This window comes from Somniosus microcephalus, unplaced genomic scaffold (genome assembly GCF_052327205.1).
Source record: "Somniosus microcephalus isolate GS21.2 unplaced genomic scaffold, FLI_Smic_1.0 unresolved_chr4, whole genome shotgun sequence".
Lineage (NCBI taxonomy): Eukaryota > Metazoa > Chordata > Chondrichthyes > Squaliformes > Somniosidae > Somniosus > Somniosus microcephalus.
Window position 1 is genome coordinate 48,427,254 of NW_028225182.1, and position 23,411 is coordinate 48,450,664.

Below are 23,411 nucleotides of genomic sequence, written 5' to 3' on the forward strand. Positions count from 1 at the left end.
AGGAGGAATAATCACCCTTGTTCCATACATCAATGTTCCTTGACAGACGGACAGCTGTTCTCGTCTGGCTGAGAATGCTGGTAACAGTGGTTCGCCATGTGCTGGCCATCCCTTCACTGTCAAATCGTAGACCCGAGACAGTGTCGGGTCGTTTCGGGTCTCTCTCTCAATACTCGCATTGGTGACTGGTAAGCATTCGATGATGGTCGAGTGAAATATCTCGACAGGGTCAACTGCCGGTGCCTCTTCCGCTGTAGGTAGTGGCAGGCGCGACAGCCCATCAGCATTACCATGTTGCTTTGTACCTTTGAATTCGATATCATATTGATGTGCCCCTAGGAAAAGGGACCATCTCTGAAGCCTTTGCGCCGTCATAACTGGAACACCCTTCTTAGGGTTAAAAATGGAAACCAACGGCTGGTGATCTGTCAGCAGCGTAAACTTTTGGCCTTGCAGGTAATGGTTAAATTTCTTAACTCCCCACACGAGGCTGAGAGCCTCCTTATCTGAGCATAGTTGCGCTCTGCGGAGGTCAATGATCTGGATGCGAACGCGACTGGCCTTTCCAAGCCATTTGGCAACTTATGAGAGAGCACTGCCCCGATACCATATGGAGAAGCATCACAAGCTAAATGAATAGGCAGCGTTGGGTTAAAGTGAGCCAACACTTCCTTAGAGGTGATCAATGCCTTGCTTTTTTGAAAAGCCCGCTTACAGTCCTCGCTCCACTTCCATGGTACTCCCATTTGCAAAAGAGTGTTCAGCGGGTGTAACACCGTGGATAAATTTGGAAGAAACTTGTGGTAATAGTTAATCAACCCAAGGAACGACCTCAACTGGGATACATTTTCCGGAGCGGGAGCTTTCACAACAGCTTCGATCTTGTCAGGTGACTTATGGAGCCCCTCCTGGTCAATGACGTGGCCGCAGTACGAGATTCGCTTCTGAAAGAACTCACATTTCTGGCGATTAACTCTGAGTCCATATTCTTTCAATCTGGTGAGCACCTGCTCCAAATTCGCGAGGTGTTCCTTATCATCTCCTGTAATCAGAATGTCGTCCAGGTAGCATTGTGTGCCTGGAATTCCCTGTAATACCTGCTCCCTGCTCCATGGCCCTTTGCCAAATCGCTGGAGCCGATGCCACTCCAAAAAACAGTCTATTATACCGATATAAGCCCTTGTGTGTGTTGATCGTGAGATACTGGCGTGAAGCTTCATCAACTTCCATCTGTAGGTACGCCTGCGCCAGGTCTATCTTGGTGAAGTGTTTCCCGCCAGACAGCGAAGCGAAGATATCCGCGGAAGCGGATATTGCACCGTGTGAAGAACCGGATTAACAGTGATCTTGAAATCGCCACAGATGCGGACCTTCCCAGGTTACCCCGGCTTGTTGCTCAACGAACGCTTCATGACGGGAACAATGGGTGTGGCCCATTCGCTCCAGTCCACCTTTGACAGAACTCCTGAACGTTCTAGCCCTTCCAGCTCTGCTTCCACAGCAGGTCGTATCGCATAAGGTACCGGTCTGGCTTTGAAAAATTTTGGGTTTGCATGTTCTTCAACCTTGATGTTTGCTGTAATTCCTTTCAGTGTTCCCAGTCCCTGTTGGAACACCTCCTTAGCATCGCCCAATATTTTGGACAGTCGTTTAGGTTTGACGTCGTCCTCTTTACAGGAATCTACAGTTAGTGCTTGTAAGGAATGCCAGTCCACATTTATTCTCCGGATCCATTCCCGTCCCAGTAGTGGCGGACCTCCCTCAGGTAACACATACAAGTCCATTCCCTGACTTTCTTTACCATTGTAGACCACCTTTACCTTTATCTTTATCTTTCCGATGGGGTATACTCTTTGCCCCGTTTATGTTTTCAATACAATCTCCGTATCCCTCAGGGGAATGTGTGAGAATAACCTTTTGTAATCTTGCTTATTCATGACCGTCAATGCCGATCCAGTGTCCAATTCCATCTTCACTTGGACTCCTGCTATCCGAAGCATGACCCAGATAGTTTGGTGGTCTGCTGTGTTACCCACATTATGTATTTTTAGACAACCCAGTTCCTTACTGCTGGAGTCTGAATCCGTCTTCTGTTCATCCGAACTGTTCTCTGTCACCTTGTGTACTTTTTTGTACTTCTCCTGCGGCGACTTTTTGTTGCTGGTCTTCTTTTCTGACCGGCATACTCTCGCTATGTGACCAAGTTTGCCACATTTCCTGCATTCTTTATCTTTGAACCAGCACTGGTTCTGGTCATGCGTTGTCCTTCCGCAACGATAGCACTTTACTGCGCCCAATGCCATTTCATTGGTGCTGAATTCCGATGGCCTTTGCTGCATTTCTGCAGTGCCTCGTGCTGCTGCCTCGTGCGATGCTGCAATGCTGAAAGCTTTGTCCAGCGTAAGATCCTTTTCCTCTAGCAGTCGCTTCTGGGTTCCTTCCTTTAGTAGCCCACACACAAACTTATCTCTCAGAGCGTCTGCTAGTCCTGTACCGAACTGACAGTACTTTGATAACTTGCGCAGTTCGATTAAGAATTCAGCGTTGCTTTCCTCTTTCAGCTGAATTCTTCTGTAAAATTTGAATCGTTCCGCTATCAGCAGCGGCGGCGTGGGGTTTAAATGCTCTTGCAGGATAGTAACAATATCCGCAAAACTCTTTCCTACCGGTTTATCTGGTGTTACAAGGTGCCTTAATAACCCGTATGTCTTCGCACCCATCGAGTTTAATAGGGTTAGTGCGTTCTTATCCACCGGTACCTCATTCGCTGTACAGTAAACTTCAACGCGTTCCACATAAGTGGCCCAATCTTCTACATCGCTATCAAAAGCAGTGATGTTACCCGTTTTTGGCATCCTGGTTGAGTTTCCTTTATTTTATTTTATTTTTCAAAATGGCGGCTTCCCGCGCTTGGCGGCTTTTCCCGCGCTTGTCTTCTTCCCCCGCCGACTAAAATGGCGATTACTGCGCTGTTGCCGTTCTCGCCTCCCAGCGGTCCTTTATTTCCCCCGACGCTGCTGCTCTTGTTCCCCGCCGCTCCCGCGGTCCTCGTGGACATCAACGCTTTCCTGGCTGCTGCGCGTCTCTGCCCCGATTGCAGTCCGGCCCCTGACACCGGCTGCGGTCATGTTCTCCGCCCTTTTCTTCGTTTTCCCTCCCCTTCCCCCACTGACAACTCGGCCGACTTCCCCTCCGTGCCGCTCGATCGGGCTTACCTGCCGCTGTCGTAGAAGGGATGATCACTGCCTGTTGCTGATGGTGGACTTCGTGGCCAGCAAACCAACCCGGGTTCCCGATGGCCTCCCGTGCGATGCAGTGCTCAGCAGGATGTTGAGGGCGGATGCCCCTTTTCGACGCCCGTTCTGAGGACGAAGCTTCCTTGGATGCAAAACTGCCGCTAGGTACGATCAGACTCGTCGCCACTGTTGAGTCTGTGCTTTCAAATGTAGTTATGCTGAATAACTGGACACACAACAGAATACTTAAACAGGTCTTTAGTAACTGAGGGTCAGGGCTGAACTGAAATACACTTTGCTCCACAGGGTTTATATACCGGTGTGGTCACCACCGGTACTACAATATACAGGAGCCATCAGAAAGTAGTCCATCACCTTAAGGTAGTCTCTTAAGGTGGTACAGGTTACATACACTACAGCAAAGGCCTTCCACAAGAGGATGAGTAGGTGCCGCCTGTGTGACGATTGGCACAGGAGGCGGTGCGAAGGTATTCAGATTGTTCTCGCACTTAATACGCTTGTATTTGTTTGGTGCCTTGTGTCTGAAAGTGCTTGATGCAGTGATTTACCGTGGACGTGCTGTGACTTAGCTACCAAGGACAGGTTGGAGAAGCTGGATTTGTTTTCATTAGAGCAAAGGAGGTTGAGGGGTGATTTGATCGAGGTGTATAAGATTATGACGGGTTTGGATAGGCTAGACGGGGAAAGGCTGTTCCCACTAGTTGATGGCACAAGGACTAGGGGAAGACAGATTTAAGGTTTGGGGCAAGAGATACAGGGGGACGTGAAGAAAAACTTTTTTACGCAGCGAGTGGTGAGGACCTGGAACTCGCTGCCGACGGAAGTGGTGGAAGCGGAGACACTCAATGTTTTCAAGGGGAGACTGGATAAGCACTTAAGGGAAAAAAACTTGCAGGGCTACGGGGATAGAAAAACGTCCCAAGGCGCTTCACAGGAGCGTTAATCAGACAAAATTTGACACCGAGCCACATAAGGAGATACGCAGACAGGCGACCAGAAGCTTGGTCAAAGAGGGAGGTTTTAAGGAGTGTCTTAAAGGAGGAGAGAGAGGCGGAGAGGTTTAGGGAGAGAATTCCAGAGCTTGGGGCCCAGGCAGCTGAAGGCACGGCCGTCACTAGTGGAGCGATTAAAATCAGAGACGTGCAAGAGGCCAGAATTGGGGGAGTGCAGAGATCTCGGAGGGTTGTGGGGCTAGAGAAACAGGGAGGGGCGAGGCCGTGGAGATATGAACATGAGGAGAATTTTTTAATCGAGGCATTGCCGGACCGGGAGCCAATGTAGGTCAGCGAGCACAGGGGGGGGATGATGGGTGAACGGGACTCGGTGAGAGTTAGGACACGGGGCGGCCGAGTTTGGGCATCCCAACATTAAAGCAGCGTTCCATCCTTCTCTCCTCACCACAAGTTGAAAAATAACTCTTCAGCAACGACTGCATCACTTATTATCGCAACGTTCGGTGTGTACTTATGGGCAGATTCAAATGCTTTTTTCAGGGCTTTACAAAAGGCACAGGGAAAGTATGATTAAAATGCTGGCTGCACGAAATTACAGAGTCGTAGAGAGAAAACCATTTTTCCGATCCGCGTCATTAAGCAGTTTTTCCCCCCTCAGAGACAGTAAGTTTTTCGTTGTGATTGAGCGGCCCTGCACAAGGTGGTAAGCTGCCTCCCGACTAGCCTTTGGTGATGACATCTCCCACCAAGGGTTCCAACCCATGAAAATCCAGAGAGTTCTCAGCACAGGATAAGGCCATTTGGCCCATCGAGTGGGATTAGACTCCCAGTCTAATCCCATTCCACCACCCAAACTTTCTCACCACTCTCTGTAAAGAAATTGCTAAATTCCCTAGTGGATTTATCAGTGACTCTCTTATATTTACAGCCCCCAGTTGTGGTCTCTCCCACAAGTGGAAGCGTCTTCTCTAAGTCGACCCTATCGAACCCTCCATCAGGTCGCCCCCTCAGTCTCCTCCTTTCTACAGAAACACCCCAGCCTACTCAGTCTTTCCTGATGGGTATAACCTCTCAGTTTTGATATCATTCTTGTAAATCTTTTATTGCACTTTCTCCAGTGCTTCTATATACTTTGTGCATTATGAAGGCCAGAACTGTGCACAGTGCTCCAAGTGTGATGTGGAGACCAGAACTGTGCACACTGCTCCAAGTGTGATGTGGAGACCAGAACTGTGCACAGTGCTCCAAGTGTGATGTGGAGACCAGAACTGTGCACAGTGCTCCAAGTGTGATGTGGAGACCAGAACTATGCACAGCGCTCCAAGTGTGATGTGGAGACCAGAACTGTGCACAGTGCTCCAAGTGTGATGTGGAGACCAGAACTGTGCACAGAGCTCCAAGTGTGATGTGGAGACCAGAACTGTGCACAGTGCTCCAAGTGTGATGTGGAGACCAGAACTGTGCACAGAGCTCCAAGTGTGATGTGGAGACCAGAACTGTGCACAGAGCTCCAAGTGTGATGTGGAGACCAGGACTGTGCACAGTGCTCCAAGTGTGATATGAAGACCAGAACTATGCACAGAGCTCCAAGTGTGATGTGGAGACCAGAACTGTGCACAGTGCTCCAAGTGTAATATGGAGACCAGAACTGTGCACAGTGCTCCAAGTGTAATATGGAGACCAGAACTGTGCACAGTGCTCCAAGTGTGGTCTAACCGAGGTTTTATACAAGTTTAACATAAACTCTCCGCTTCTTAGTTCTATTCCTCTCGAATCTGCACAGGTTTGAATATAACTCAAGGACCAGGGAGTGCCAGGCCGAAGTTGCCTGTACGTACTCAGAACCTCCCAGCGCAGGTCACTGGATCGATTACCCCACTCACCCTCCAGCCCCTCCTTCCCCAGGCTGCGGGGGCTGATTGCTGCCGCCCTACTGCCACCCCAGCCAACTCGGCACTGAAAGGAGCAAGAATCGAACCGCGCGTGGTCTTTCCAGCTCGGGTACCGACACCGGGAGGCATCTGTCCCGGCCCTCCCTCCCCACCACTCCCTAAACCAACCCAACGGGACCGGTTTGAAGTGAAAAATCACCGGCAAAGTTGTCTGGAGGCACCACCGAACCGGCCACGCGGCCTCTCCACACCCTTCCCAGTCCCTCAGAGATCTCAAAAAGATATTACGCACAGCTCTCACCAGACATTGTCCACGAGCAGCACAGAGCCATCGGGCATCATGGGCAGGTAGCTGGCGTTGAAGTTTGGCAAAATCCGCACATCCTGGACGCAGATCTCCTCCTGAGAGGAGGTGTTTAGCACTGTCGGGGGAAGAGGAGAAAGCAGCCATATCAGCGTGCGGCCGAGACATTGCAGTGCTGTGGCACCCAAGGCACTGCAAAACGTTACATTCAGATCGTCAACAACGCCGCCTTGCATGTACATAGCGCCTTTCACACAGTCAAACCTCCCAAAGCGCTTCACAGGAGTGTTATCAGACACTATGTGACCGCTAGACTTGACTATTCAAATGCTCTCCTGGCCGGCGTCCCAGCTTGCCCCCCCAACGTAAACTTCAGCTCATCCAAAACTCAGCTGCCCCGTGTCCTAACTCGCACCAAGTCCCGTCCGCCCATCACCCGCCTGCGCTCGCCGGCCTACATTGGGTCCAGGTCCAACGAGCCACATTAAGTGGATATTAGGACAGGTGACCAAAACCTTGGTCGAGAGAGGCAGGTTTTAAGGAGCGACTTTAAGCAGGAGAGAGAGAGAGGTGGAGAGGCTTAGGGAGGGAATTCCAGAGCTTAGGGCCCAGGCAGCTGAAGGCACGGCCACCAATGGTGGAGCGATTAAAATCGGGGGATGCGCAAGAGGCCAGAATTGGAGGAGCGCAGAGATCTCGGAGGGTTCTGGGGCTGGAGGAGGCTAGAGAGATGGGGAGGGACGAGGCCCTGGAGGGAGTTGGAGACAAGGATGGGCATTTTACAACTGAGGTGTCGCTGGACCGAGAGCCTATGTAGGTCAACGAGCACAGGGGGGTGAACGGGACTCGGTGCGAGTTAGGACACGGGGTAGCAGTGTCTCGATGGGCTGCAGTTTATGGAGCGTGGATGGTGGGAGGCCGGTCAGGATAGGATTGGAATAGTCGAGTCCAGAGGTAACAAGCGCACGGATGAGGATTTCATAAGCGCTCACAAAATTGAATTTAGCCCCAGGGTCAGGTGATTACAAGTCCGGCCAATGTCACTTGTTTAATACGAGCGTGATTATGTCCTCAGAACCCAGCCGTTACTCTATAAGCAGCACGCACTGCCGGTATAGTCTCTAACTCCGCAGTCAGCCATCTGTCCCTACGTCGATCGAGCTGGCTGAAGCAACATGCACAATTCGGACTGTACTGCATTAGGAGCCTCGTGTGCATCGGGGCTTCGATAAGAGCCACGACTTCTGCCTTCAAAGCACAAGCCGACGACCGTTTTAAAAAGACTGACATAAGAAAACTACTAGGCACTTGGTCTAAGCGTTAAACAAAGCTTTAATCAACTGTTTTACAACATGGAGGTCTAGTTGTGTCCTTCACTAGTTCCTGTTAAGAGTGTCCTGCACAAGCTGGGCCCGTGCCCGAGTATTTATACTCCCCCTGGACAGCGCCACCCGCAGGCCGCTCAGTATTATTTCATAAGTCTTTCTTTCATGAATGACTGATTCATGTCAAAGACATTTAATTCAGAAAGAAAGCCAGGTCGCCAAGTGGTAGAAAGAAAGACTTGCATTTCGAGAGCTCCTCTCACGACCCCAGGGCGTCCCAAAGTGCTTTACAGCCGATGAAGTACTTTCTGAAGTGTAGTCACTGTGGTAATGTAGGAATGTTAGCCGAGAGGGACGAATTAAAGGGGGGAAAAAAAGAAATAAAAATTAATTGTTTCTTATCCACCAGTTTAAAACAAAACATGTATTCTTCATCCTTTCTCGGTCAGAGTCTCGGTGCTGATGTCCAATCCCGATTCAAGGGGTTTAATCGGACAGCACCTGCCCAGGTCTTGAAGCGTCACTCTATGAGGTGATCTACAATGGGTTAACCCAACCTCTACCCTCGCCGCGGGGCGGGGGGGAAATTACCTGTCCTTCGATCAGCGGGACCCCATCGACCCAGCAGCACGGCCGAGATCAGGAACTCGCCACCTGATGGGAGTGGGCACGAACCCTGCGTGCCGTGTAATACTGCGAGAACCAGTATGGCTGTTTTAGCAAGTGGCGCTCCCTGGGCGAGGCTTTGAGATTCGGGCAGCCTGACGACCAGTCAGCCTGAAGGATCACTGGGAAAAGTTTGCTTTTAAAAAAAAATTGTTCCTGGGATGTGGGCGTCGCTGGCAAGGCCGGCATTTATTGCCCATCCCTAATCGCCCTTGAGAAGGTGGTGGTGAGCCACCTTCTTGAACCGCTGCAGTCCGTGTGGTGAAGGTGCTCCCACAGCGCTGTCAGGGAGGGAGTTCCAGGATTTTGACCCAGCGACAATGAAGGAACAGCTGATATATTTCCAAGTCAGGATGATGTGCGACTTGGAGGGGAACTTGGAGGTGGTGGTGTTCCCGTGCACCTGCTGCCCTTGTCCTTCCAGGTGGAAGAGGTCGTGGGTTTGGGAGGTGCTTTCGAAGAAGCCTTGGCGAGTTGCTGCAGTGCATCTTGTAGATGGTGCACACTGCAGCCACGGTGCGCCGGTGGTGGAGGGAGTGAATGTTTGAGGTGGTAGATGGGGTGCTGATCAAGCGGGCTGCTTTGTCCTGGATGGTGTCGAGCTTCTTGAGTGTTGTTGGAGCTGCACTCATCCAGGCAAGTGGAGAGTATTCCATCACACTCCTGACTTGTGCCTTATAGATGGTGGAAAGGCTTTGGGGAGTCAGGAGGTAGAGAGAAAGAACCTTACGTTACCAATGGCAAGGGATTGTGGCGCTCTGAACTGGTCTATCAGTAAGAAGCTACCAGTGTCAGGAGGTCACCATCAGATAAGCGAATGGTGGGGCCTAGGATCAGCTGAAAGAAAGCAGAAACGGAACATGGACAACAGGTGGCCCTGACCACACCAACAGTTTGGGCTATGAATAAGACACTTCATGCTTTACGGCTCCAAACAATCACCAAACACTGTGCGTGCGAACAAGCATTTAGGGTTGGAGGAGAAGGAGACCATGCCAGTGTTTGTGGCCCGAGCAGGCAGTACAAGGTGAATAATAAAGAGGCCGTTAGGCCCTTCTTGGGCTGCAGTCGGCAGTGAGAAACTACCGCCTCAAAAGACAGAAGGCATTGAAAGTGAACCCTCAAAGACTTGGGACCGATCGCCCCAACGCCTACGTCTGCTCTCTCAGGTGGACGTAAAAGATTCCATGGCACTATTTCGAAGAGGAGGGGGAGTTCTCCCCGGTGTCCTGGGCCAATATTTATCCCTCAACCAACATCACTAAAAAAAAGATGATCTGGTCATTATCTCATTGCTGCTTGTGGGAGCTTGCTGTGCGCAAAATGGCATCATAACAGTGACCACACTTCAAAAAGTACTTCCATGGCTGTAAAGCGCTTTGGGACGTCCTGAGGCCGTGAAAGGCGCTACAGAAATGCAAGTCTGTATTTCTTGTATGTAAAATAAAAGGGCAGCTTTGTTTGAACTTTCCTCCGACTTCCCTTCTTTTTGAGGATAACACCACGCAAGACTGACGGAATCCGGGAAGGGAGCGGGAGGTTGAAATATCGGGCACTTCAAGTGACTTCAGTCCGAGCAGCACGCAAGATAATGTCGCCGCCTTGAACGTGCGACACATTTAAATCGCCTGGTCTTCAATACAGGATCGGCAGGCTGCGTGCGTTAAAGGGGATGGTTCCGGGAAGCTGGAAAAAGAATACCCCCCCCCCCCCCCCCCCCACTGCTGCAAAGTGCAACGGATTGACACCATTACCTTTAATCACGGTCAGCTGTTTCCCGGACACGTTGAGCTGTCGACACTTGACTGTTGGAGGCGGCAGTACGGTTAGCAACGTACTCACTGGGAGGGAGGAGGAGGGACACAAGAGACATTAAAGCAAAAAATAAATCAATCTTAGTGCACAGTTATCAAGCAGGAGAGATATAGGGGAGCGAAACTGGACTTGGACGGTGAGGGAAGGCAAGTGGTTTCCAATCGGTCGCCTGTAATTCGCTCCGCCCGATATTCCACTCAGTCGACTTCAATACAACTGAGTATCAGGCGTGTCTTATAACTGTATAACTGTCGGTCAACGTGATTCCGCCTGGTTTGCGTCTCCCTCCCATGTCTAATTTCACCCTTTTAAAATAATCGCTGGAATCCGCTTCCACCTCCTTTTCCAGTCCAGCGTTCCAGATCCCCAAAACTCTCGGATCGAAAGCATTTCTCCTCGATCTTTTGTCGTTGATTTTCAATCTGTGACCTGTGGTTATTGACCCCCTCGCCCGAGGGAAGAGCGTTTCTCTCTTTACTCTATCAAAACCTCTCATCATATTGAAAACCTCGATTAGGTCAGCTCTCTGCAAGAACATGGCAAGTGGAATATAATGTGAAGTTATCCACTTGGGTAGGAAAAATAGAGAAGCAGATTATTTTTTAAATGGAGAGAGATTGGGAAATGTTGGTGTTCAGGGGGACCTGGGTGTCCTTGTACACGAATCACTGAAAGTTAACCTGCAGGTGCAGCAAGCAATTAGGAAAGCAAGTGGTATGTTGGCCTTTATTAACATAGAAACATAGAAGATAGGAGCAGGAGTAGGCCATTCGGCCCCCCGAGCCTGCTCCACCATTCAATACGATCATGGCTGATCATCCAAATTCAGTACCCTGTCCCTGCCTTCTCCCCATATCCCTTGATCCCTTTAGCCTTAAGAAATATATCCAACTCCTTCTTGAATATATTTAATGAATTGGCCTCTACTGCCTTCTGTGGTAGAGAATTCCACAGGTTCACCACTCTCTGGGTGAAGAAATTCCTCCTCATCTCTGTCCTAAATGGCTTACCCCTTATCCTTAGACTGTGACCCCTGGTTCTGGACTCCCCCGCCATCAGGAACATCCTTCCTGCATCTAGTCTGTCTAGTCCTGTTAGAATTTAATAAGATTTAATGAGATCCCCTCTCATTCTTCTAAACTCCAGCGAATATAAGCCCAATCGACCCAATCTCTCTTCATACGTCATTCCTGCCATCCCAGGTATCAGCCTGGTGAATCTTCGCTGCACTCCCTCCATGGCAAGAACATCCTTCCTCAGATAAGGGATCAAAACTGCACACAATACTCAAGGTGTGGTCTCTGTACAACTGCAGCAAGACATCCTTGCTCCTGTACTCGAATCCTCTCGCTACGAAGGCCAACATACCATTTGCCTTCTTAACCGTCTGCTGCACCTGCATGCTTACCTTCAGCGACTGGTGCACAAGGACACCCAGGTCTCGTTGCAAGAGGATTTGATAAGAGTAAAGACGTCTTACTGCAATTATATAGGGCCCTGGTGAGAGGAGGAGAGGGGGGGGGGGGGGGGGGGGGGGAGGAGGCGACGACATCAACATGCATTGATATTGCGCCGATAACGTAGTAAAAAGTCGCAAGGGGTGTGACAGGAGCGTTATCAAACCGAGCCACATAAGGAGATATTAGGACAGGGTCAAAGAGGTCGGTTTTAAGGAGCGTCTTAAAGAGAGAGCGGCAGAGAGGTTGTGTTAAACCACTGTTAACTCTGTACATGTCTGTGTGGTAAACCACTGTTAACTCTGTACAGGTCCGGGCATGTCTCCGCCCCTGGCTCCACCCCTAAGCCCGGGTATAAAGGTGACTCACCACCCTTCCCCCAGGAGCTCTTAGGATGGATCCACTAGCAGAGGCATGCTCCAGTTCTTAGTCAATAAAAGCCTACTTCGTATAAGTTCAACTCGTAGTCTTTGGTGTTGTTGATAGTGCATCAGAGGTTTAGGGAGGGAATTCCAGATTAGGGCCCAAGCAGCTGAAGGCACGGCCGGCAATGGTGGAGCGATTAAAATCGGGAATGCACAAGAGGCCAGAATTGCAGGAACGCAGATATCTCGGAGAGTTGTAGGGCTGGAGGAGGTCACAGAGATAGGGAGGGGGGCGAGGCTGTGGGGGGGATTTGAGGGGCGAGGCTGTGGGGGGGGATTTGAAAACGAGGATGCGAATTTTAAATCGAGGCATTGTTTAACCGGGAGCCAACGTAGGTCAGCGAGCACGGGGGGGGGGGGGGGGGGGAGGAGGAATGAGTGAACGGGACTTGGTGCGATTTAGGACACGGACCAGCAGAGCTTTGGATGAGTTGAAGTTGACGGAGAACGGAATGTGGGAGGCCGGGCAGCAGAGTGTTGAAATAGTCGAGACTGGAAGTAACAAAGGCGGGGGGCGAGAGTTTCAGCAGCGATGGGTGGAGACGGGCGATGTGACGGAGGTGGAAGTCGGTGATGGAAAGGATATGGGGGTCGGAAGCTCAGCTCAGGGTCAAATCGGACATTGGAAGAGTACGTCGATCGCACCCTACTTAACACTTTCTTTCTCCTTTGAAGAACTCACCTACAACTTAAAATACGGATGACCACAATGGCCAAGAGCCATCAGAGTGGTACATGGGGCGATGCGCAGGTTCCACATACCGTGTTTCACACTCTCAGCCACAGCACTACAATGGCATTGGGTCCATTTCTCAGCATGGATATTGTTCATGTTGATGAGAATCGACACTGACCTCTTTTTTTTGCAAAGATACTTGGCTTTAAATCTCCAGCAGCCCTTCTGGGATATTCCTCACTCTGCCTTCAGTGCTACATTGCTGGGCTGTCGACCATCATCATACCTTGAGCTTTAAAGTGCTTTGATCTTCTCTGAAAATTTGGGAGGGATTTCGGTTCTGTAGAATGGTCAGGTAGCCGTGCTCCCGCACCTCTGCTTTCTCCTGGTCCCTCTTCCACACGGTCACAATGATCTGCAATCGAGTGTACGGTTAAGTGAAGATGGCGGCAGCAGCAATTTCGATCAGCTGAAAAAGGGGGGGGTGGGGGAGAGAGAGAGAGAGAGAGAGAGAGAGAAACAGGTCGCTCGAGGGGCAGACACGATGGAAGGCCGGCGGGGGGGGGGGGGGGGAAGAGAGGGAGGACGAGGGCGGGGGGGGGAGACGGAGGGGGCGAGAGAGGGAGGGGGCCGAGGGGGGGGGGGGGGAGAGAGGGAGGGGCCGAGGGGGGGGGAGAGAGGGGGAGGGGCCGAGGGGGGGAGAGAGGGAGGGCGAGGGGGGAGAGGAGAGAGGGGGAGGGGCCGAGGGGGAGGGCGAGAGGGAGGGCGAGGGGGGAGACGGAGGGGGCGAGAGAGGGAGGGGGCCGAGGGGGGGGGGAGAGAGGGAGGGGGCCGAGGGGGGGGGGGAGAGAGGGAGGGGGCCGAGGGGGGGGGGGGAAGGGGGGGGGGGAAGAGGGGGAGGGGGCCGAGGGGGGGGGGAGAGAGAGGGAGGGGCCGAGGGGGGGGGAGAGAGAGGGGGAGGGGAGAGAGGGGGAGGGGCCGAGGGGGGGGAGAGAGGGGGAGGGGCCGAGGGGGGGGGAGAGAGGGGGAGGGGCCGAGGGGGGGGGGAGGGGGAGGGGCCGAGGGGGGGGGGGAGAGGGGGAGGGGCCGAGGGGGAGAGAGGGGGAGGGGAGAGAGGGGGAGGGGCCGAGGGGGGGAGAGGGAGGGAGGGAGGGCGAGGGGGGAGAGAGGGAGGGCGAGGGGGGAGAGAGGGAGGGAGGGAGGGCGAGGGGGGAGAGAGGGAGGGCGAGGGGGGAGAGAGGGAGGGCGAGGGGGGAGAGAGGGAGGGCGAGGGGGGAGAGAGGGGAGGGCGAGGGGGGAGGGCCGAGGGGGGAGGGCGAGGGGGGAGAGCCGAGAGGGGCCGAGGGGGGGAGAGAGGGAGGGCGAGGGGGGAGACAGAGAGGGCGAGGGGGGAGACAGAGAGGGCGAGGGGGGAGACAGAGAGGGCGAGGGGGGAGACAGAGAGGGCGAGGGGGGAGACAGAGAGGGCGAGGGGGGAGACAGAGAGGGCGAGGGGGGAGACAGAGAGGGCGAGGGGGGAGACAGAGAGGGCGAGGGGGGAGACAGAGAGGGCGAGGGGGGAGACAGAGAGGGCGAGGGGGGAGACAGAGAGGGCGAGGGGGGAGACAGAGAGGGCGAGGGGGGAGACAGAGAGGGCGAGGGGGGAGACAGAGAGGGCGAGGGGGGAGACAGAGAGGGCGAGGGGGAGACAGAGAGGGCGAAGGGGGAGACAGAGAGGGCGAGGGGGGAGACAGAGAGGGCGAGGGGGGAGACAGAGAGGGCGAGGGGGGAGACAGAGAGGGCGAGGGGGGAGACAGAGAGGGCGAGGGGGGAGACAGAGAGGGCGAGGGGGGAGACAGAGAGGGCGAGGGGGGAGACAGAGAGGGCGAGGGGGGAGACAGAGAGGGCGAGGGGGGAGACAGAGAGGGCGAGGGGGGAGACAGAGAGGGCGAGGGGGGAGACAGAGAGGGCGAGGGGGGAGACAGAGAGGGCGAGGGGGGAGACAGAGAGGGCGAGGGGGGAGACAGAGAGGGCGAGGGGGGAGACAGAGAGGGCGAGGGGGGAGACAGAGAGGGCGAGGGGGGAGACAGAGAGGGCGAGGGGGGAGACAGAGAGGGCGAGGGGGGAGACAGAGAGGGCGAGGGGGGAGACAGAGAGGGCGAGGGGGGAGACAGAGAGGGCGAGGGGGGAGACAGAGAGGGCGAGGGGGGAGACAGAGAGGGCGAGGGGGGAGACAGAGAGGGCGAGGGGGGAGACAGAGAGGGCGAGGGGGGAGACAGAGAGGGCGAGGGGGGAGACAGAGAGGGCGAGGGGGGAGACAGAGAGGGCGAGGGGGCAGACAGAGAGGGCGAGGGGGCAGACAGAGAGGGCGAGGGGGCAGACAGAGAGGGCGAGGGGGCAGACAGAGAGGGCGAGGGGGCAGACAGAGAGGGCGAGGGGGCAGACAGAGAGGGCGAGGGGGCAGACAGAGAGGGCGAGGGGGCAGACAGAGAGGGCGAGGGGGCAGACAGAGAGGGCGAGGGGGCAGACAGAGAGGGCGAGGGGGCAGACAGAGAGGGCGAGGGGGCAGATAGAGAGGGCGAGGGGGCAGATAGAGAGGGCGAGGGGGCAGAGAGAGAGGGCGAGCACGAGGGCGGAGAGGGAGAGGGCGAGTGGGGGGGACAAGGAGATCATCTGAGGCCATTCCTCTTGATCAAGCAGGATCTGAATGCAAAGTAACTAAGCCGAGGACAGCGGTAAATTGGGAGGGGGGAATAAAACATACTGTACCCGGCAGGTACATACTGTACATTAAAAACAACATGCAAAATCGCCGTGGTTCAGAATCAATAACGGTTTCTGTGCTAGACAGACATGGGACTGTAGCAGTGGTTTAATGACTCATTGGACACAGCCATGGACCAAACCTAATGTTTGCAGTGCTCATATCCCAGGGGGCTGTCCGAAACGGAGCCATTATAGCCGGGTCCAATGAAGAGAATCGGCATTTCAACAGAGACCCAAACTGGACAGCACGTCAATAAGAATAATACACACAAGCCGCCGCAGAATTGATGGGCGATCGCACGAGCGGATGTGCTAAACGTCCAATTATATCCATAAATATCATCTGGCAGATTACCAAGGCTGCAACAACTTTTCCTTCGTCCCTCCACCCTGCCCGAGGCATCACTTACTGAGTCGGCAGCATTATTCCTGCTACCCTAAGGCCTCTCCGAGCGAGATTGCGAAATCAGTCCCCAATGAGGGCAGTTTTGTGCTCCTTCCTCTCTCTATCAGTCCACACGCCCGAGTGACCAGATTTGAGATTGCCCAAATTTATTTTGCATGGAATCTATCCAGCCCGCTATTGGAGACTTCCATTCAGTCAGCTTGGGTTAGCTTTCAACCCAGATCCGAGATGTGAAAGGCCTGTGCCCCAGACTGCATGACCCAAATTTGCCGCCCGCCCACGCCCCCCACTTTAAATCCCTGAATCCAACACTAGGGTCAGAGGTCCTGAAAGCTAGATGCCAGACACTTTCAGTTAGCGTGTTTGGACATTATTAAATGTGCATACTTGGTGTGTGTGTGTGTGTTTTTGTTAATGCTGTCAGCAGTGGCTCAGTGGGCAACACCCTTGCCTCAGAGTCAGATGGTTGTGGGTTCGAGTCCCACCCCAGGGACGTGAGCCCATAATCCAGGCCGACATTGCCAGTGCAGTGCTGAGGGAGCGCCGCACTGTCGGAGGGGCGGTGCTGAGGGAGCGCCGCACTGTCGGAGGGGCGGTGCTGAGGGAGCGCCGCACTGTCGGAGGGGCGGTGCTGAGGGAGCGCCGCACTGTCGGAGGGGCAGTGCTGAGGGAGCGCCGCGCTGTCGGAGGGGCGGTGCCGGCATTACCGGCTCCCGGCTACCGACCATAGAGCACATATACCAGAAACGCTGTTTACGGAGGTCAGGGTCCATCATCAAAGACCCTACCCACCCCAGCCACAGTCTGTTCGCCCTCCTGCCATCTGGGAGACGCTACAGATGCATTCGCACCCGTACGACCAGATTTAGGAACAGCTTCTTTCCCAGGGCTGTCATCCTACTGAACTCCACAAATAAACTCTAAAGCCTGCATATCTGCCAATGCACTTTATTATGGTTATGTTTATGTTAATATACTACAAGCCAAATGTATGTTGAATGTTTAAATGTTTTAATCCAAATGTACACTCTCGGGAGCCGCAAGCCTACATTTCGTTGTACTGCACTTGTGCACTAACAATGACAGTAAAAGTTGATTTGATTTTTTTTTTTGAGGGAGCGCCGCACTGTCGGAGGGGCGGTGCCGAGGGAGCGCCGCACTGTCGGAGGGGCGGTGCCGAGGGAGCGCCGCACTGTCGGAGGGGCGGTGCCGAGGGAGCGCCGCACTGTCGGAGGGGCGGTGCCGAGGGAGCGCCGCACTGTCGGAGGGGCGGTGCCGAGGGAGCGCCGCACTGTCGGAGGGGCGGTGCCGAGGGAGCGCCGCACTGTCGGAGGGGCGGTGCCGAGGGAGCGCCGCACTGTCGGAGGGGCGGTGCCGAGGGAGCGCCGCACTGTCGGAGGGGCGGTGCCGAGGGAGCGCCGCACTGTCGGAGGGGCGGTGCCGAGGGAGCGCCGCACTGTCGGAGGGGCGGTGCCGAGGGAGCGCCGCACTGTCGGAGGGGCGGTGCCGAGGGAGCGCCGCACTGTCGGAGGGGCGGTGCCGAGGGAGCGCCGCACTGTCGGAGGGGCGGTGCCGAGGGAGCGCCGCACTGTCGGAGGGGCGGTGCCGAGGGAGCGCCGCACTGTCGGAGGGGCGGTGCCGAGGGAGCGCCGCACTGTCGGAGGGGCGGTGCCGAGGGAGCGCCGCACTGTCGGAGGGGCGGCGCCGGGGGAGCGCCGCACTGTCAGGGGAGCGCCGCACTGTCGGAGGGGCGGCGCCGGGGGAGCGCCGCACTGTCGGAGGGGCAGTACTGAGGGAGCGCCGCACTGTCGGAGGGGCCGCCTTTTGGATGAGACGTTAAACCGTCTGCTCTCTCGGGCGGACGTAAAAGATCCCACGGGCCACTATTTCAAAGAGCAGGGGAGTTCTCCCCGGTGTCGTGGGACCAATATTTATTCCTCAATCAACATTAGTTTAAAAAAAAAACACCCAGATTATCTGGTCGTTATCGCATTGCCGTTTGTGGGAGCTTGCTGTGCACAACTTAGTTGCCTCATTTCCGACATCACGACACTTCAAAAAGTACTTCATTGGCTGTAAAGCGCTTTGGGACGTCCTGAGGTGGTGAAAGGCGCTGGAGAAATGCAAGCTCACTCTTAGGTTTAAGCAGCTTGAAAAGTTAAGCCCGTCCACACAGAGTCAGATTTTTGAAAGAAGATTAAAAAACAAATCCAAGTTCAATCCTTTTCTGGTAAAAAGACACAACAAACTGATTCACGGAACCTTCCCTCAGTTCCAGTCAGTTCCTTTAAATAGAATTGTTGGATTGGTCGCACAGGTTATTTGGTTTTCCGATTCCCCCTCCCACCCCCGCACGGGGAGGACTGAAGTCATGCTGTGCTGTGCTGTGCTTCCTGTGCCTATTTTCAGCTTGAAACCCTCCATCACACAGGATGAGGTTTGGAGTTGCCAATTCCGGGTCAGACTTTTCCTGAAGGTTTAATCATCGGGCCTCCCGCCTGGCCCAGTCAAGTAGTCTTTTCTCCTCCTCCTCCCCCCGCCCACCGCCAACATTTTTAGAACGAATAAACAAACAAAAGTTTTTAAATAGTCCATTTTTTAAAAAAAATTTTTAAATGCCCTTAGGATTTTTCCGCCCAAGTTGCTCGCAAGACACTGTCTGGGAGATTCATTTTAAATTGACCTGGAGACCCCAGGACCGGCCTGGAGAGCCGGCAACCCTCGAAGAGGTTGCAATATCCGACCGTCGCACGTTCTACCCTCGCACAGCACGACTGCGTGCAGTTCTGGTCACCACATTACAGGAAGGATGTGATTGCACGAGAGAGGGTGCAGAGGAGACGTACGAGGATGTTGCCAGGACTAGGGAATTTTAGCTATGAGGAAAGGTTGGAGGGGCTGGGGTTATTTCCTTTGGAGCAGAGGAGGCTGAGGGGAGACTAGATTGAGGTGTATAAAATTATGAGGGGTCTAGATAGAGTGGATAGGAAGGACCCATTTCCCTCAGCCATAGAGGGAGTGCAGCGAAGATTCACCAGACTGATACCTGGGATGGCAGGAATGACGTACAAGGAGAGATTGGGTCGATTGGGCTTATACTCGCTGGAGTTTAGAAGAATAAGAGGGGATCTCATTGAAACTTATAAAATTCTAACAGGACTAGACAGACTAGATGCAGGAAGGATGTTCCCGATGGCCGGGGAGTCCAGGACCAGGGGTCACAGTCTAAGGATAAGGGGTAAGCCATTTAGGACAGAGATGAGGAGGAATTTCTTCACCCAGAGAGTGGTGAACCTGTGGAATTCTCTACCACAGAAGGCAGTTGAGGCCAATTCATTAAATATATTCAAGAAGGAGTTAGATATATTTCTTAAGGCTAAAGGGATCAAGGGATATGGGGAGAAGGCAGGGACAGTGTACTGAATTTGGATGATCAGCCATGATCTCAGTGAATGGCGGAGCAGGCTCGAGGGGCCGAATGGCCTACTCCTGCTCCTATCTTCTATGTTTCTATGTTTAGCAGAAGGGTCAATAACAGGGGGCATAGATTGAAAGTAACTGGTAGAAGGATTAGAGGGCAGTTGAGGAGAACTTTTTTCACCCAGAGGGTGGTGGGGGTCTGGAACTCACTGCCTGAAAGGGTGGTAGAGGCAGAAACCCTCATCGCATTTAAAAAGTGCTTGGATATGCACTTGAAGCGTCGTAACCTGCAGGGCTACAGACCAAGAGCTGGGACGTGGGATTAGGGTGCATAGCTCTTTGTCGGCCAGCACGGACACGATGGGCCGAATGGCCTCCTTCTGTGCCATAAATTTCTATGATTCTATGAATTCGGGGGGGGGGGGGGGGGAAGAGAAGAGAGAGAAATTGCTCACATTTGGTGGTTTAACAATGGCTGTGCAGTCTTTTAAATACGTGGGATGGCCATTCGGGGGATTAGGAAATAAATCTCACCAATCTGAAACTTGCAGACACGCGGTCTTTACTTAGGCCTCGGAGGAAATCACAAATTATTTCAGCTCGCATTCCTCCGTGGTTAGCTGGTTAACCAGAATGTAATTGAATCACAACAGTTTTCCAATACCTGACCCAGTTCTCAATTTTCCAAGACCATGAGCAAATATGCACATTTTATCGGAGGCATTTAATCATTTCCAAACAGTTCAATAAAATACAGGAAACTCTTTTTTATCCGGCACCGACGGGACCGGCGTGGCGCCGGTTTATCAAAAAGTCCGGATTACAGAGCGGTATAGTAAAAGGTACGAGAGCCCCGTACACGGCCACAGATCCAGGCGTCCCTGTTGCATAGCAACAGGTGCAGGAACCCCGGCCACAGACCAAGCGTCCCTGTTGCATAGCAACAGGTGCAGGAACCCCGGTTACACGGCCACAGATCCAGGAATGGCCACTAATATTAAATAAAAATTACCTGAACCTACTCCTGAATTTTGCCGGTTAACAGAGATTTCTGGTTATTTGGGTGCCGGTAAAGCGAGAGTTTCCTGTAGTTTGTTTTGCTTTTGAAAAATGGATTCCATTTTCTTTTTTTTTTTTTTAGGTCCTTTGACTAGCAGACACTCCCCGCTCCTCCTCCTCCCTACCTACCCCTTGCCAATTGGCAACAACTCGCCCCCTCTATATTTACCCTTACCCGTACTTGCCTAGGAACAGGAGGAGGCCATTCAGCCCCTCGGAGCCTGTTCCGGCCATTCAATGAGATCAGGGCTGATCTGTATCTTAACTTCATCTACCCGCCTTGGTTCCATAGCCCTCAATACCCTCACCCAACAAAAAGCGACCAATCTCAGTTTTGAATTGACCCCCCAGCCTCGACAGCTTGTTGGTGGGGGGGGAATAGAGCCATTACTCCAATCGTTAACAAAGGACCCTGGCTTCACTCATCCCAATCTGTAATCCCCCACGCCCCGCACCAACCAACTGATGTTCTAGTCCTTCTTTGCTCCACCTGACCAATTCCACCTCCATACCTAATGTTCCTAAATGTAGATACAATTCCCAATTAATGCATTAACATGTGATTGCACTAGAGGGGGTGCAGAGGAGATTTACAAGATTGTTGCCAGGACTGGGGAATTTTAGCTATGAGGAAAGATTGGAGAGGCTGGGGTTGTTTTCTTTGGAACAGAGGAGGCTGAGGGGAGACTTAATTGAGGTGTATAAAATGATGAGGGGCCTGGATAGAGTGGATAGGAAGGACATATTTCCCTTAGCAGGGAGGTCAATAACCAGGGGGCATAGATTTAAAGTCATTGGTCGGAGGTTTAGAGGGGAGTTGAGGAGAACTTTCTTCACCCAGAGGGTGGTGAGGGTCTGGAACTCACTGCCTGAAAGGGTGGTCGAGGCAGAAACCCTCATCGCGTTTAAAAAGTACTTGGACATGCCGTAACCTACAGGGCTACGGAACAAGAGCTGGAGAGTGGGATTAGGCTGGATGGCTCTCTTTCGACCGGCACGGACATGATGGGCCGAACGGCCTCCTCCTGTGCCGTAAATTTCCAGGATCCTATCCGTTTCAAAGCTGCAGATTACAGCGTTGTTAAGCGCTCTGCTTATTTTCGGGCAGAAACAGCGTTGCTTACTCACTAGTTCGCACCTTGTTAAGGTTGCGCTGAGTGCAGGAACGAACCCCAGTCAATTGTTCTGCACGGTGGCATAGTGGTTAGCACTGTTGCCTCACAGCGCCAGAGACCCGGGTTCGAATCCGGCCTCGGGCGACTGTCTGTGTGGAGTTTGCACATTCTCCCCGTGTTTGCGTGGGTTTTCTCCGGGTGCTCCGGTTTCCTCCCACAGTCCAAAGATGTGCGGGTTAGGTTGATTGGCTATGATAAATTGACCCTTAGTGTTAGGGGGATTAAATACGTGGGGTTACAGGGATAGGGTGGGACATGTGTTGGTGTAGGGGTTACGGGGATCGGGTGGGATGTGTGTCAGTGCAGGCTCGATGGGCCGAAATGGCCTCTATCTGCACTGTGGGGTTTCTGTGATTCTGTGATTTCTGTGAAGTGTCCTCAACCTGAAACGTTCACTCTGCTTCTCTCTCCACAGATGCTGCCCGAGTGTTGCCAGCATTTTCTGCTGATATTTCAGATTTCCAGCATCCGCAGCGTTTAGTTTTAGTTGACGGGTAAACAGCACTTTACGGTTCAATTACCTTCGTGTACTTAAGCCATTCTAAGCGATATGGAGGAGGGGGAGTTAGTTTGTCTCTAAGCACTTGCCTACCGTTTAAATAAAGCTAACTGCATCGAGTGGAGTCCTGTTTAACGTATTCAATAGTGAGCTACAACATTCTTGTTATATAATGGAGCAGTGTAATAGCGCTACCCCCGTTATACCGGTCATCGCGTACAGCGGGCAAATCACGCCCTCGCCAACACGCCCGCTATAAGCGATGGGGCGCGTACCCGCAGCCAGCGGGCTCGGGATTACTCTTGGAACTCCTGGCGGTGCCTGCCCCTGTGGAAAGGCCCAGCGGTTCAAACCCGTTCTCGGGTTGTGAGGGGGGACGCTGTTGTTAAAAACGGAATTAAGAGTCAGAAGGAAATCAATTGAAATCAGATCAAAGAACGAGGACTATAATGAGCTCGCTTCGAAGGGCAGCTAATTCCAAACGGAGACGAGCACTCCATCACTCCACACATACAGTCCTCTGTGGCTGCACAATGAGGCTCTGATGCTTTTCCAAGTGACAGCGTTGCTTTTGAGCGCGCAGCATTAAATCCTCGAGTCTAGTTGAGTTTCGGTCTCTGAATTACTGGAGGCAGCCAGCCTGATTATTATTCACCGTGTGTGTGTGTGTGTGTGTGTGTGTATATGTGTTGGCGGGTTACTATCTCAGGCAGCCACAGACTGGCGCATTAGTGCAAAGTAACTCACAACCCACGGAACAATTAAAAACCGTAAATAATCTCTCCGGCAGCTTGGGGAAACATAAAAAGCTTTCTGTGCGTGATTTCCATCCTGTAATCATCTGCTTGCTTACACAGAAACAGGCCATTCGGCCCAACTGGTCCGTGCCGGTATTTGTGCTCCACACGAGCCTCCTCCCGCCCTTCATCTCACCCAATCAACATAACCCGCTATTCCTTTCTCCCTCGTGTGTTTATCCAGTTTCCCCTTAAATGCATCTATACCATTTGCCTCAACCACTCCCTGTGGCAGCGAGTTCCACATTCTCACCACTCTCTGGGTAAAGAAGTTTCTCCTGAATTCCCGATTGGATTTATTAGTGACTATCTGATATCGATGGCCCCTAGTTCTGGTCTCCCCCACAAGTGGAAGCATTTTCTCTACGTCTACCTGATCGAACCCCTTCATTATTTTAAAGACCTCTATCAGGTCGTCCCCTCAGCCTTCACTTTTCCAGAGAAAAGAGCCCCGGCCTGCTCAGTCTTTCCTGATGGTTATAACCTCTCAGTTCTGGTATCATCCACGTTAATCTTTTCTTGCACCTTCTCCAGCGTCTC

At 53.1% G+C, this 23,411-nt stretch overlaps 1 protein-coding gene across 1 annotated transcript in view; it reads right to left on the bottom strand.

The window, feature by feature from the left end:
* Positions 1 to 23,411, bottom strand: part of trappc14 (trafficking protein particle complex subunit 14) — a 104,538-nt gene that overhangs the window by 27,301 nt on the left and 53,826 nt on the right. Inside the window, exons 3-6 of the mRNA XM_085977499.1 lie at positions 13,057 to 13,185; position 12,740; positions 10,152 to 10,238; positions 6,404 to 6,524 (exon numbers count right to left, since the gene is read on the bottom strand). Of these exons, the coding sequence (XP_085833625.1) occupies positions 6,404 to 6,524; positions 10,152 to 10,238; position 12,740; positions 13,057 to 13,185 (338 nt within the window). The remainder of the gene's footprint in view (positions 1 to 6,403; positions 6,525 to 10,151; positions 10,239 to 12,739; positions 12,741 to 13,056; positions 13,186 to 23,411) is intronic.